This window comes from Poromitra crassiceps, assembly GCF_964638095.1.
Source record: "Poromitra crassiceps genome assembly, chromosome: 13".
Taxonomy (NCBI): Eukaryota; Metazoa; Chordata; class Actinopteri; order Beryciformes; family Melamphaidae; genus Poromitra; species Poromitra crassiceps.
Genome location: NC_139644.1, coordinates 38,025,664 through 38,038,188, shown reverse-complemented (window position 1 = coordinate 38,038,188; position 12,525 = coordinate 38,025,664). Strand labels below are relative to the sequence as shown.

Here is a 12,525-nt window from a genome sequence, read left to right as displayed (position 1 = left end):
TGTCCATCATCACACTGGACATCAGCAGCACTAGTGAATCCCAGTGTTTCCATCATCACACTGGACATCAGCAGCACCAGTGAATCTAAGGCTAACATGGAAAAGATATTTCTTAAGACAGAAACAAAGTAATCAATTTGGACAACTTCATCGAGAGACTAGTAACGAATAGAGCCATCTTAAAAGTGAGTCCTTTAGAAGTGAAGGAAGAGGAAGAATGTTTCAGTTTTGGGCAAGTGTGGCTCGTGTAAAGTGAACAGCACTGGAGGGAGACTTCTCCCACTCCCGCAAGGAACATTGCTCAATTGTAGCATCGACCGATAGAGAGACACTGTCTGTGAGGTGTTCAGGGGAGGTCCGTATTTTGTAGCTACAGAAAATAACCTGGGTTAAGCCTGGATTATGCTTGACGCTTTGGCCGGCCGCACGGAAATGAGAGACACGGAATCCGACGAGGAAACGTGTGCAGCTTGTATACTCTGTGTGGGTTTTCTGCGGCGGAATTGAGCGCGAGTCTTGAAAACTCCACTTTGTCCGCCCGTCCGCGTCCGCGTAGTTACAAATTTCGGCGTGCGCACGGCCGCTCGAAAACCGTCCGCACGGAGCCTTGCGGAGGGGCGTGTCTGCTGATTTGACGTCACTTTTCCGCGCGGACACTCGCGTTCCTCGCTGATGCGGAAAGCATAATGAGACCTTTACACTTATGGTACCGTGCGTTACTGAACATTGAACTAACTTTGCAGTCTGGACCATCTTACATGCGCGGTATCACACTGCAGCACTTCATTTTTCTATTAGGATATTTATTTTGTCGAGGAAACAGGACTGGGAAAAATTATTTTAATATCCAATGCTCCAATGATCAATACATTTGTATTGATCAAAGGCCAAAGTGGCTTACCATAAAAAATGACTTCATTCCAGGCCTGCTTTACGTTCTTCTCTGACCCCAGCCTTATAATCATGCTATCCACTATCATTTAATGTATTCTCTCATCTCTAATTCATTTAAATTCAAATCTCTCTCTCTCTCTCTCCCTCTCTCTCTCTCTCTCTCTCTCTCTCTCTCTCTCTCTCTCTCTCTCTCTCTTCATCCACCTTACCCTGACCCCACACTTGTCTCTCTCATTGCCCTCTCTTCCTGCACTCTCTCTCCCCTGCTGTCAGACTGTTGATCCAGGCCGGTATAGACATCAACAGGCAGACCAAGGCGGGCACTGCCTTGCACGAAGCCGCCCTCTGTGGCAAGACCCGAGGCAGTGAGACTCCTGCTGGACGTAAGTGGAATCGCATCGTAAAAGTCTCTCATACTGATCTGGCATGGGGTTTTCTATAGTCTGGCTTCATACATTTTTCATTTATTTCTGCATTTTTTAATCAGGGACAGTGCACATTAATCAACATCAATATATATATATATATATATATATATATATATATATATATATATATATATATATATATATATATATATATATATATATATATATATAGGCTATAAAGGCTTCACTCTCCTCACAGCTGTGTTCTACTGTTCACCCTGCCTACAGTGAGAGAATGTATGTGTGTGGATGTCACTGCGCTGGGCGCACCATAATCTCCGTGCTGCGCAGCGCAGTGCAAAGTAAAATTCCTTTTGGATATGTCATTACGCACAGCCTTGCCACGCCAGGACATCAAATTCTGCTGCTAAAATTGGGTATTAGCAGATAATTCAGTGAGCCAATCAACTATAACTCACTGAGAAACTTTTATCACATCGCAAACAGGGAAATTAATTGAGAAAACTTGTTGGACAATGGACATAGCCTATTTACCTTCATAACCCAAATACAATTCAACAATTGTATTTGTCCCATCCCCAATGGGGCAAATGCTGGTGCAGTAGCAAGCACACATACAGTAAAACATAAAACAGTGGGCATATAAATACAAATCGTACAGTAAAAAGTAGTCGTAGGCCAATTACACAGTAGTGAAAGTAAATCGTACAATAGAAGTGGTGGAAGTCTGAGGAGGGAAGCAGATGGAACAATCAGACAGGATGGATGTATCTTTCTTACACACTTGTTTGTTGTAAAGATCCGGCAGAGTTTCCTGAGTAGTGCCAGCTATTTTGCTACAGACATTAACCACCTTAGTTACTGCATTTTTGCGTTGAACCCTGAGTGTATTTGTGTCTATTTTGAAAGTTGTTCTGTATTACTTCACTATACTTTTGGATGCTTTAAACAAAATAAGGTATATTATTAAATATGACATACATATTTATGTCAAAGCATCTTGGTTTTGTTTCCTACAGAGTGGTATCAATGCTACAGTGAGAAACACATACAGCCAGACGGCTCTGGACATCGTCTACCAGTTTACTGCAACACAGGCCAGCAGAGAGATCAAACAGCTACTGAGAGGTAAGCTACTGCAACACAGGCCAGCAGGGAGATCAAACAGCTACTGAGAGGTAAGCTACTGCAACACAGGCCAGCAGGGAGATCAAACAGCTACTGAGAGGTAAGCTACTGCAACACAGGCCAGCAGGGAGATCAAACAGCTACTGAGAGGTAAGCTACTGCAACACAGGCCAGCAGGGAGATCAAACAGCTACTGAGAGGTAAGCTACTGCAACACAGGCCAGCAGGGAGATCAAACAGCTACTGAGAGGTAAGCTACTGCAACACAGGCCAGCAGGGAGATCAAACAGCTACTGAGAGGTAAGCTACTGCAACACAGGCCAGCAGGGAGATCAAACAGCTACTGAGAGGTAAGCTACTGCAACACAGGCCAGCAGGGAGATCAAACAGCTACTGAGAGGTAAGCTACTGCAACACAGGCCAGCAGGGAGATCAAACAGCTACTGAGAGGTAAGCTACTGCAACACAGGCCAGCAGGGAGATCAAACAGCTACTGAGAGGTAAGCTACTGCAACACAGGCCAGCAGGGAGATCAAACAGCTACTGAGAGGTAAGCTACTGCAACACAGGCCAGCAGGGAGATCAAACAGCTACTGAGAGGTAAGCTACTGCAACACAGGCCAGCAGGGAGATCAAACAGCTACTGAGAGGTAAGCTACTGCAACACAGGCCAGCAGGGAGATCAAACAGCTACTGAGAGGTAAGCTACTGCAACACAGGCCAGCAGGGAGATCAAACAGCTACTGAGAGGTAAGCTACTGCAACACAGGCCAGCAGGGAGATCAAACAGCTACTGAGAGGTAAGCTACTGCAACACAGGCCAGCAGGGAGATCAAACAGCTACTGAGAGGTAAGCTACTGCAACACAGGCCAGCAGGGAGATCAAACAGCTACTGAGAGGTAAGCTACTGCAACACAGGCCAGCAGGGAGATCAAACAGCTACTGAGAGGTAAGCTACTGCAACACAGGCCAGCAGGGAGATCAAACAGCTACTGAGAGGTAAGCTACTGCAACACAGGCCAGCAGGGAGATCAAACAGCTACTGAGAGGTAAGCTACTGCAACACAGGCCAGCAGGGAGATCAAACAGCTACTGAGAGGTAAGCTACTGCAACACAGGCCAGCAGGGAGATCAAACAGCTACTGAGAGGTAAGCTACTGCAACACAGGCCAGCAGGGAGATCAAACAGCTACTGAGAGGTAAGCTACTGCAACACAGGCCAGCAGGGAGATCAAACAGCTACTGAGAGGTAAGCTACTGCAACACAGGCCAGCAGGGAGATCAAACAGCTACTGAGAGGTAAGCTACTGCAACACAGGCCAGCAGGGAGATCAAACAGCTACTGAGAGGTAAGCTACTGCAACACAGGCCAGCAGGGAGATCAAACAGCTACTGAGAGGTAAGCTACTGCAACACAGGCCAGCAGGGAGATCAAACAGCTACTGAGAGGTAAGCTACTGCAACACAGGCCAGCAGGGAGATCAAACAGCTACTGAGAGGTAAGCTACTGCAACACAGGCCAGCAGGGAGATCAAACAGCTACTGAGAGGTAAGCTACTGCAACACAGGCCAGCAGGGAGATCAAACAGCTACTGAGAGGTAAGCTACTGCAACACAGGCCAGCAGGGAGATCAAACAGCTACTGAGAGGTAAGCTACTGCAACACAGGCCAGCAGGGAGATCAAACAGCTACTGAGAGGTAAGCTACTGCAACACAGGCCAGCAGGGAGATCAAACAGCTACTGAGAGGTAAGCTACTGCAACACAGGCCAGCAGGGAGATCAAACAGCTACTGAGAGGTAAGCTACTGCAACACAGGCCAGCAGGGAGATCAAACAGCTACTGAGAGGTAAGCTACTGCAACACAGGCCAGCAGAGAGATCAAACAGCTACTGAGAGGTAAGCTACTGCAACACAGGCCAGCAGGGAGATCAAACAGCTACTGAGAGGTAAGCTACTGCAACACAGGCCAGCAGGGAGATCAAACAGCTACTGAGAGGTAAGCTACTGCAACACAGGCCAGCAGGGAGATCAAACAGCTACTGAGAGGTAAGCTACTGCAACACAGGCCAGCAGGGAGATCAAACAGCTACTGAGAGGTAAGCTACTGCAACACAGGCCAGCAGGGAGATCAAACAGCTACTGAGAGGTAAGCTACTGCAACACAGGCCAGCAGGGAGATCAAACAGCTACTGAGAGGTAAGCTACTGCAACACAGGCCAGCAGAGAGATCAAACAGCTACTGAGAGGTAAGCTACTGCAACACAGGCCAGCAGGGAGATCAAACAGCTACTGAGAGGTAAGCTACTGCAACACAGGCCAGCAGGGAGATCAAACAGCTACTGAGAGGTAAGCTACTGCAACACAGGCCAGCAGGGAGATCAAACAGCTACTGAGAGGTAAGCTACTGCAACACAGGCCAGCAGGGAGATCAAACAGCTACTGAGAGGTAAGCTACTGCAACACAGGCCAGCAGGGAGATCAAACAGCTACTGAGAGGTAAGCTACTGCAACACAGGCCAGCAGGGAGATCAAACAGCTACTGAGAGGTAAGCTACTGCAACACAGGCCAGCAGGGAGATCAAACAGCTACTGAGAGGTAAGCTACTGCAACACAGGCCAGCAGGGAGATCAAACAGCTACTGAGAGGTAAGCTACTGCAACACAGGCCAGCAGGGAGATCAAACAGCTACTGAGAGGTAAGCTACTGCAACACAGGCCAGCAGGGAGATCAAACAGCTACTGAGAGGTAAGCTACTGCAACACAGGCCAGCAGGGAGATCAAACAGCTACTGAGAGGTAAGCTACTGCAACACAGGCCAGCAGGGAGATCAAACAGCTACTGAGAGGTAAGCTACTGCAACACAGGCCAGCAGGGAGATCAAACAGCTACTGAGAGGTAAGCTACTGCAACACAGGCCAGCAGGGAGATCAAACAGCTACTGAGAGGTAAGCTACTGCAACACAGGCCAGCAGGGAGATCAAACAGCTACTGAGAGGTAAGCTACTGCAACACAGGCCAGCAGGGAGATCAAACAGCTACTGAGAGGTAAGCTACTGCAACACAGGCCAGCAGGGAGATCAAACAGCTACTGAGAGGTAAGCTACTGCAACACAGGCCAGCAGGGAGATCAAACAGCTACTGAGAGGTAAGCTACTGCAACACAGGCCAGCAGGGAGATCAAACAGCTACTGAGAGGTAAGCTACTGCAACACAGGCCAGCAGGGAGATCAAACAGCTACTGAGAGGTAAGCTACTGCAACACAGGCCAGCAGGGAGATCAAACAGCTACTGAGAGGTAAGCTACTGCAACACAGGCCAGCAGGGAGATCAAACAGCTACTGAGAGGTAAGCTACTGCAACACAGGCCAGCAGGGAGATCAAACAGCTACTGAGAGGTAAGCTACTGCAACACAGGCCAGCAGGGAGATCAAACAGCTACTGAGAGGTAAGCTACTGCAACACAGGCCAGCAGGGAGATCAAACAGCTACTGAGAGGTAAGCTACTGCAACACAGGCCAGCAGGGAGATCAAACAGCTACTGAGAGGTAAGCTACTGCAACACAGGCCAGCAGGGAGATCAAACAGCTACTGAGAGGTAAGCTACTGCAACACAGGCCAGCAGGGAGATCAAACAGCTACTGAGAGGTAAGCTACTGCAACACAGGCCAGCAGGGAGATCAAACAGCTACTGAGAGGTAAGCTACTGCAACACAGGCCAGCAGGGAGATCAAACAGCTACTGAGAGGTAAGCTACTGCAACACAGGCCAGCAGGGAGATCAAACAGCTACTGAGAGGTAAGCTACTGCAACACAGGCCAGCAGGGAGATCAAACAGCTACTGAGAGGTAAGCTACTGCAACACAGGCCAGCAGGGAGATCAAACAGCTACTGAGAGGTAAGCTACTGCAACACAGGCCAGCAGGGAGATCAAACAGCTACTGAGAGGTAAGCTACTGCAACACAGGCCAGCAGGGAGATCAAACAGCTACTGAGAGGTAAGCTACTGCAACACAGGCCAGCAGGGAGATCAAACAGCTACTGAGAGGTAAGCTACTGCAACACAGGCCAGCAGGGAGATCAAACAGCTACTGAGAGGTAAGCTACTGCAACACAGGCCAGCAGGGAGATCAAACAGCTACTGAGAGGTAAGCTACTGCAACACAGGCCAGCAGGGAGATCAAACAGCTACTGAGAGGTAAGCTACTGCAACACAGGCCAGCAGGGAGATCAAACAGCTACTGAGAGGTAAGCTACTGCAACACAGGCCAGCAGGGAGATCAAACAGCTACTGAGAGGTAAGCAACACAGGCCAGCAGGGAGATCAAACAGCTACTGAGAGGTAAGCTACTGCAACACAGGCCAGCAGGGAGATCAAACAGCTACTGAGAGGTAAGCTACTGCAACACAGGCCAGCAGGGAGATCAAACAGCTACTGAGAGGTAAGCAACACAGGCCAGCAGGGAGATCAAACAGCTACTGAGAGGTAAGCTACTGCAACACAGGCCAGCAGGGAGATCAAACAGCTACTGAGAGGTAAGCTACTGCAACACAGGCCAGCAGGGAGATCAAACAGCTACTGAGAGGTAAGCAACACAGGCCAGCAGGGAGATCAAACAGCTACTGAGAGGTAAGCTACTGCAACACAGGCCAGCAGGGAGATCAAACAGCTACTGAGAGGTAAGCTACTGCAACACAGGCCAGCAGGGAGATCAAACAGCTACTGAGAGGTAAGCTACTGCAACACAGGCCAGCAGGGAGATCAAACAGCTACTGAGAGGTAAGCTACTGCAACACAGGCCAGCAGGGAGATCAAACAGCTACTGAGAGGTAAGCTACTGCAACACAGGCCAGCAGGGAGATCAAACAGCTACTGAGAGGTAAGCTACTGCAACACAGGCCAGCAGGGAGATCAAACAGCTACTGAGAGGTAAGCTACTGCAACACAGGCCAGCAGGGAGATCAAACAGCTACTGAGAGGTAAGCTACTGCAACACAGGCCAGCAGGGAGATCAAACAGCTACTGAGAGGTAAGCTACTGCAACACAGGCCAGCAGGGAGATCAAACAGCTACTGAGAGGTAAGCTACTGCAACACAGGCCAGCAGGGAGATCAAACAGCTACTGAGAGGTAAGCTACTGCAACACAGGCCAGCAGGGAGATCAAACAGCTACTGAGAGGTAAGCTACTGCAACACAGGCCAGCAGGGAGATCAAACAGCTACTGAGAGGTAAGCTACTGCAACACAGGCCAGCAGGGAGATCAAACAGCTACTGAGAGGTAAGCTACTGCAACACAGGCCAGCAGGGAGATCAAACAGCTACTGAGAGGTAAGCTACTGCAACACAGGCCAGCAGGGAGATCAAACAGCTACTGAGAGGTAAGCTACTGCAACACAGGCCAGCAGGGAGATCAAACAGCTACTGAGAGGTAAGCTACTGCAACACAGGCCAGCAGGGAGATCAAACAGCTACTGAGAGGTAAGCTACTGCAACACAGGCCAGCAGGGAGATCAAACAGCTACTGAGAGGTAAGCTACTGCAACACAGGCCAGCAGGGAGATCAAACAGCTACTGAGAGGTAAGCTACTGCAACACAGGCCAGCAGGGAGATCAAACAGCTACTGAGAGGTAAGCTACTGCAACACAGGCCAGCAGGGAGATCAAACAGCTACTGAGAGGTAAGCTACTGCAACACAGGCCAGCAGGGAGATCAAACAGCTACTGAGAGGTAAGCTACTGCAACACAGGCCAGCAGGGAGATCAAACAGCTACTGAGAGGTAAGCAACACAGGCCAGCAGGGAGATCAAACAGCTACTGAGAGGTAAGCTACTGCAACACAGGCCAGCAGGGAGATCAAACAGCTACTGAGAGGTAAGCTACTGCAACACAGGCCAGCAGGGAGATCAAACAGCTACTGAGAGGTAAGCTACTGCAACACAGGCCAGCAGGAGATCAAACAGCTACTGAGAGGTAAGCTACTGCAACACAGGCCAGCAGGGAGATCAAACAGCTACTGAGAGGTAAGCTACTGCAACACAGGCCAGCAGGGAGATCAAACAGCTACTGAGAGGTAAGCTACTGCAACACAGGCCAGCAGGGAGATCAAACAGCTACTGAGAGGTAAGCTACTGCAACACAGGCCAGCAGGGAGATCAAACAGCTACTGAGAGGTAAGCTGGATCAACACAGGCCAGCAGGGAGATCAAACAGCTACTGAGAGGTAAGCAACACAGGCCAGCAGGGAGATCAAACAGCTACTGAGAGGTAAGCTACTGCAACACAGGCCAGCAGGGAGATCAAACAGCTACTGAGAGGTAAGCTACTGCAACACAGGCCAGCAGGGAGATCAAACAGCTACTGAGAGGTAAGCTACTGCAACACAGGCCAGCAGGGAGATCAAACAGCTACTGAGAGGTAAGCTACTGCAACACAGGCCAGCAGGGAGATCAAACAGCTACTGAGAGGTAAGCTGGATCAACACAGGCCAGCAGGGAGATCAAACAGCTACTGAGAGGTAAGCAACACAGGCCAGCAGGGAGATCAAACAGCTACTGAGAGGTAAGCTACTGCAACACAGGCCAGCAGGGAGATCAAACAGCTACTGAGAGGTAAGCAACACAGGCCAGCAGGGAGATCAAACAGCTACTGAGAGGTAAGCTACTGCAACACAGGCCAGCAGGGAGATCAAACAGCTACTGAGAGGTAAGCTGGATCAAGCCAAAGTCACACCCACTTCTGGTTTAGGCATACAGTACGCACCAAGAGATTTCATCCACCATCTATTTTTGCATAGAAATGTCAGAAAGTGCTTGTAAAAAATAGTTTTACTTACTATATATATATGTATATATATATATATATATATATATCTCGCTGAAAACTGTGATTCATAGGGCCTGGATACCACGCTACTAGCATTCTGGCTTTGATGAGTTATCATTCAAGCTATTTTATTGCCCATGTTATAGATAGGATAATGTGAATCTTAATGTGCTGGCAAAGTGGTAATAAAGTTTATTTCTCTTTATCTCTCTTTATTCCCCCCCCCCCCCCCCCCCCCTCTCTCTCTCTTTCAGATGCATCAGCAGCCCTTCAGGTTCGGGCTACGAAAGATTACTGCAACAACTATGACCTGACAAGCCTCAACATAAAAGCGGGAGATGTCATTACGGTAACACACACACACACACACACACACACACACACACACACACACACATTGTAAAGTGATGTTAGCAGAGTTGTGTTTCTACAGCACTGTATGTATAAAGCTTTGAGACGTCCAGCTTTCTGCAGTCATCCTGTAGCTTTGCTGTATAGTCTCAACTTTGAATATGCAAGTTCTAATATACTAACAATAGTTGTGTTTCCATTACCCTCAGAAATGCGCAAAATCTAAATATCGCAATAGAAATTGGGTAATGGAAACACGTGAATTTCGAAAAACCTCCCAAATATCGCAAAAAGTTTTTTCGCTCTCATGAGGTGGTTTTTCAGACGTGTCGATATAGCAGTTTATCGCAAAAGTGTAATGGAAACACATTTTTCGCATTTGCACGTCATGTGACCCATATTATCCCTTGGAAAAGGAGCGGAAAATAAGTTTGGTAAGTAAGGTTCGATAGCCGTGTCAAAACCTCTGCAGCAAGTGGAAAACTTTGAAGCAACGCTACCTAGCAGAAAGACGAGTGTTGTGCAAAAGCGTAGCCGGGCAAATTAGATAATGTTTAATGGCAGAAATCGGTCCATGGTGACAGCAGGCTGCCTGTGTGCGCGCATTTGGCACAGCGGCGAGATGAGAGGATGAAAAGCACACACTGGTGCGGTGGTGCTGTCTGAAGTGAATACAGTGACTGTGAGTAGGCTAATACATTGCACACGTTTCAGGTGCAATTATAGAACCAAATCAGCCTTTTCCCCCCTCCATCTCTAAATCGGACCAGTTGTAGGCTATTAGGCTACCTTTTTTCCTCTGCCTGTCGCGCTGACTGCATTCACGCAGCCAGCAACATTTTGCGACTCATTTTCTTTTGAATTGATAATCAGGCTCGTTTATATGCATTGTAACTTCATGTTGGGATTTCCATTGACCATTGGTTGGATTTGAGCATGCAGGGGACGGGATATGGGGCAGATCCCCGTGCGTAATCACTGTGGCAGCTGCTGCAACGGGGAATCACTCAAACGCAACTTCAATGGAAACGCCTACAAGTCGCAATTGTACATTGTCGAAGTTGTAGAAATATCGCAATTCTTTTGCGAAAAACTGTAATGGAAACACAGCTAATGTGACAGTCCTCTCCTCCTTCCAAGAGGAATGGTTGAGTCTTGTATTTCTGTAGGATTAGTTGCAGAGTGGGCAGATTTTTGTAATGTAGTTTAGATTACAGTAAAGCCAGTATAAAGCTGAGCCTTCCTCCCTGCGAGTGCCCGTTACGGTCCCTAGAGGGAGCTCCAGGCCCTGTTCCAGTCCAGGTCAACTTGACCAGAGGATACAGAAAGTCAACAAAGTCCAAGAACTCTGTGACTGTATCATCTGTACTTTACTTGAGCGTCTCTATTTTATTAGACTTTCAACTGTTACCCTACTGTGTCTCAAATCAACTGTTACCCTACTGTGTCTCAAATCAACTGTTGCCCTACTGTGTCTCAAATCAACTGTTACCCTACTGTGTCTCAAATCAACTGTTACCCTACTGTGTCTCAAATCAACTGTTACCCTACTGTGTCTCAAATCAAATATCTACACTTCTCCTGCTCACTGCTCACTGCTCCTCGTCATTTGTAACATAGAAGGTCACTCTTGATTGACAGAGTTTAGAGGTTTTGAATAACCACATTCAGAGTTGAGAGGTTTTGAATAAATAACCACATTAATTTTCCAAACTTATATCATATCAAAAAGTGAACAGGAAGCAGTCAGCGCCAGCTCTTCCCCGCGGACTGCTGCGTTGTCAATCTCCACATACCCAGGCTGTCAATATTGGTGGTTCACTTAAGGAGTGAAGTGATAGGTTAAAGTGGACATGAGACATTTGATCATGTGACTCTAGTTCATTTGCATTTCACCTCAGACAACACAGAACATTGCTTTCAAGTCTGAAATTTACCTCGATCTGCTAGAAAGATCAACAGCATTTCAGCTCTTCACCAACTAGCTAGATGAAGTCACATGGTTGACTGTACAGTACAGTAGTAAGGGTTTTGAAAGGGTGAAATTTCCTTTTTCTAGCAAATCTCGGTAACACCAACCACAGCTGAAAAGCGGGTGGAGAGGGGGACTTCCATTTCTGCAGAATGAGTTTCTTGGCAACAATTGTCCCCTGTGTCAGAGACTGTTGCACAGCTGTAGGGAAGTCCAGAGAGGACTCCGAGCAGCCGAAGATGGCGAGTTCTGCCTCCGGCTGAAGGGTTATTTTGTAGGTCTTAGAGTACCAGTCAAATATTTTGGCCCAGAAAAGGGCAGGACCAGAAGGCATGAGACAGAGTGCCCTCCGACACCTGACACCTGTTACACAGTGGTGAGACAGACGGGTAAATCTTGTGCAACTTATGCTTAGAATAGAATATACAGTTTCATATTGCTGTTTGGCAGAAATATGTTTCTGTGAGATGGGGGGGGGGGCAATCATTTTATGTTTTACAAATAGAAAAAAAGAAGAATGTCCATGTCAGGTAGGTCTTCATGTTGATTCAAATGGAACTTAGTATTGTTGTTTTCAATATGTTGTTTATCCGACAGGTTTTGGAGCAGCACCCTGACGGACGCTGGAAAGGCTGTATCCATGACAACCGAACAGGAAATGACCGAGTGGGCTACTTCCCTTCCACCATGGTGGAGGTCATCAGCAAGCGGACAGGTGTGCGTGTGCGCTTGTCTGTGCGTGTCTGTCTGTGTGTGTGTGTGTGTGTGTGTGTGTGCGCGTGTGTCCGTGCATGCATGTTTGCCTGTGTGTTGCCTGTGATATATTAATTATACACTGCAAAAGAGACAAAGTGTGACCAACACTGTAGATTAGTTCCAGCTGACTGACTGGACAAAGTGTGAGCTAATGAGTCAGGGGAATGTGAGACACACTTATTCTAAACAGAGAGAGAGAGAGAGAGAG

The 12,525-nt window shown here is 47.8% G+C and overlaps 1 protein-coding gene across 1 annotated transcript in view; it reads left to right on the top strand.

The window, feature by feature from the left end:
• Positions 1 to 12,525, top strand: part of caskin1 (CASK interacting protein 1) — a gene marked incomplete at both ends in the record, with an annotated part of 215,848 nt that overhangs the window by 146,087 nt on the left and 57,236 nt on the right. Inside the window, 5 exon segments of the mRNA XM_083650077.1 lie at positions 1,168 to 1,252; positions 1,254 to 1,277; positions 2,303 to 2,411; positions 9,493 to 9,587; positions 12,159 to 12,276. Of these exon segments, the coding sequence (XP_083506203.1) occupies positions 1,168 to 1,252; positions 1,254 to 1,277; positions 2,303 to 2,411; positions 9,493 to 9,587; positions 12,159 to 12,276 (431 nt within the window).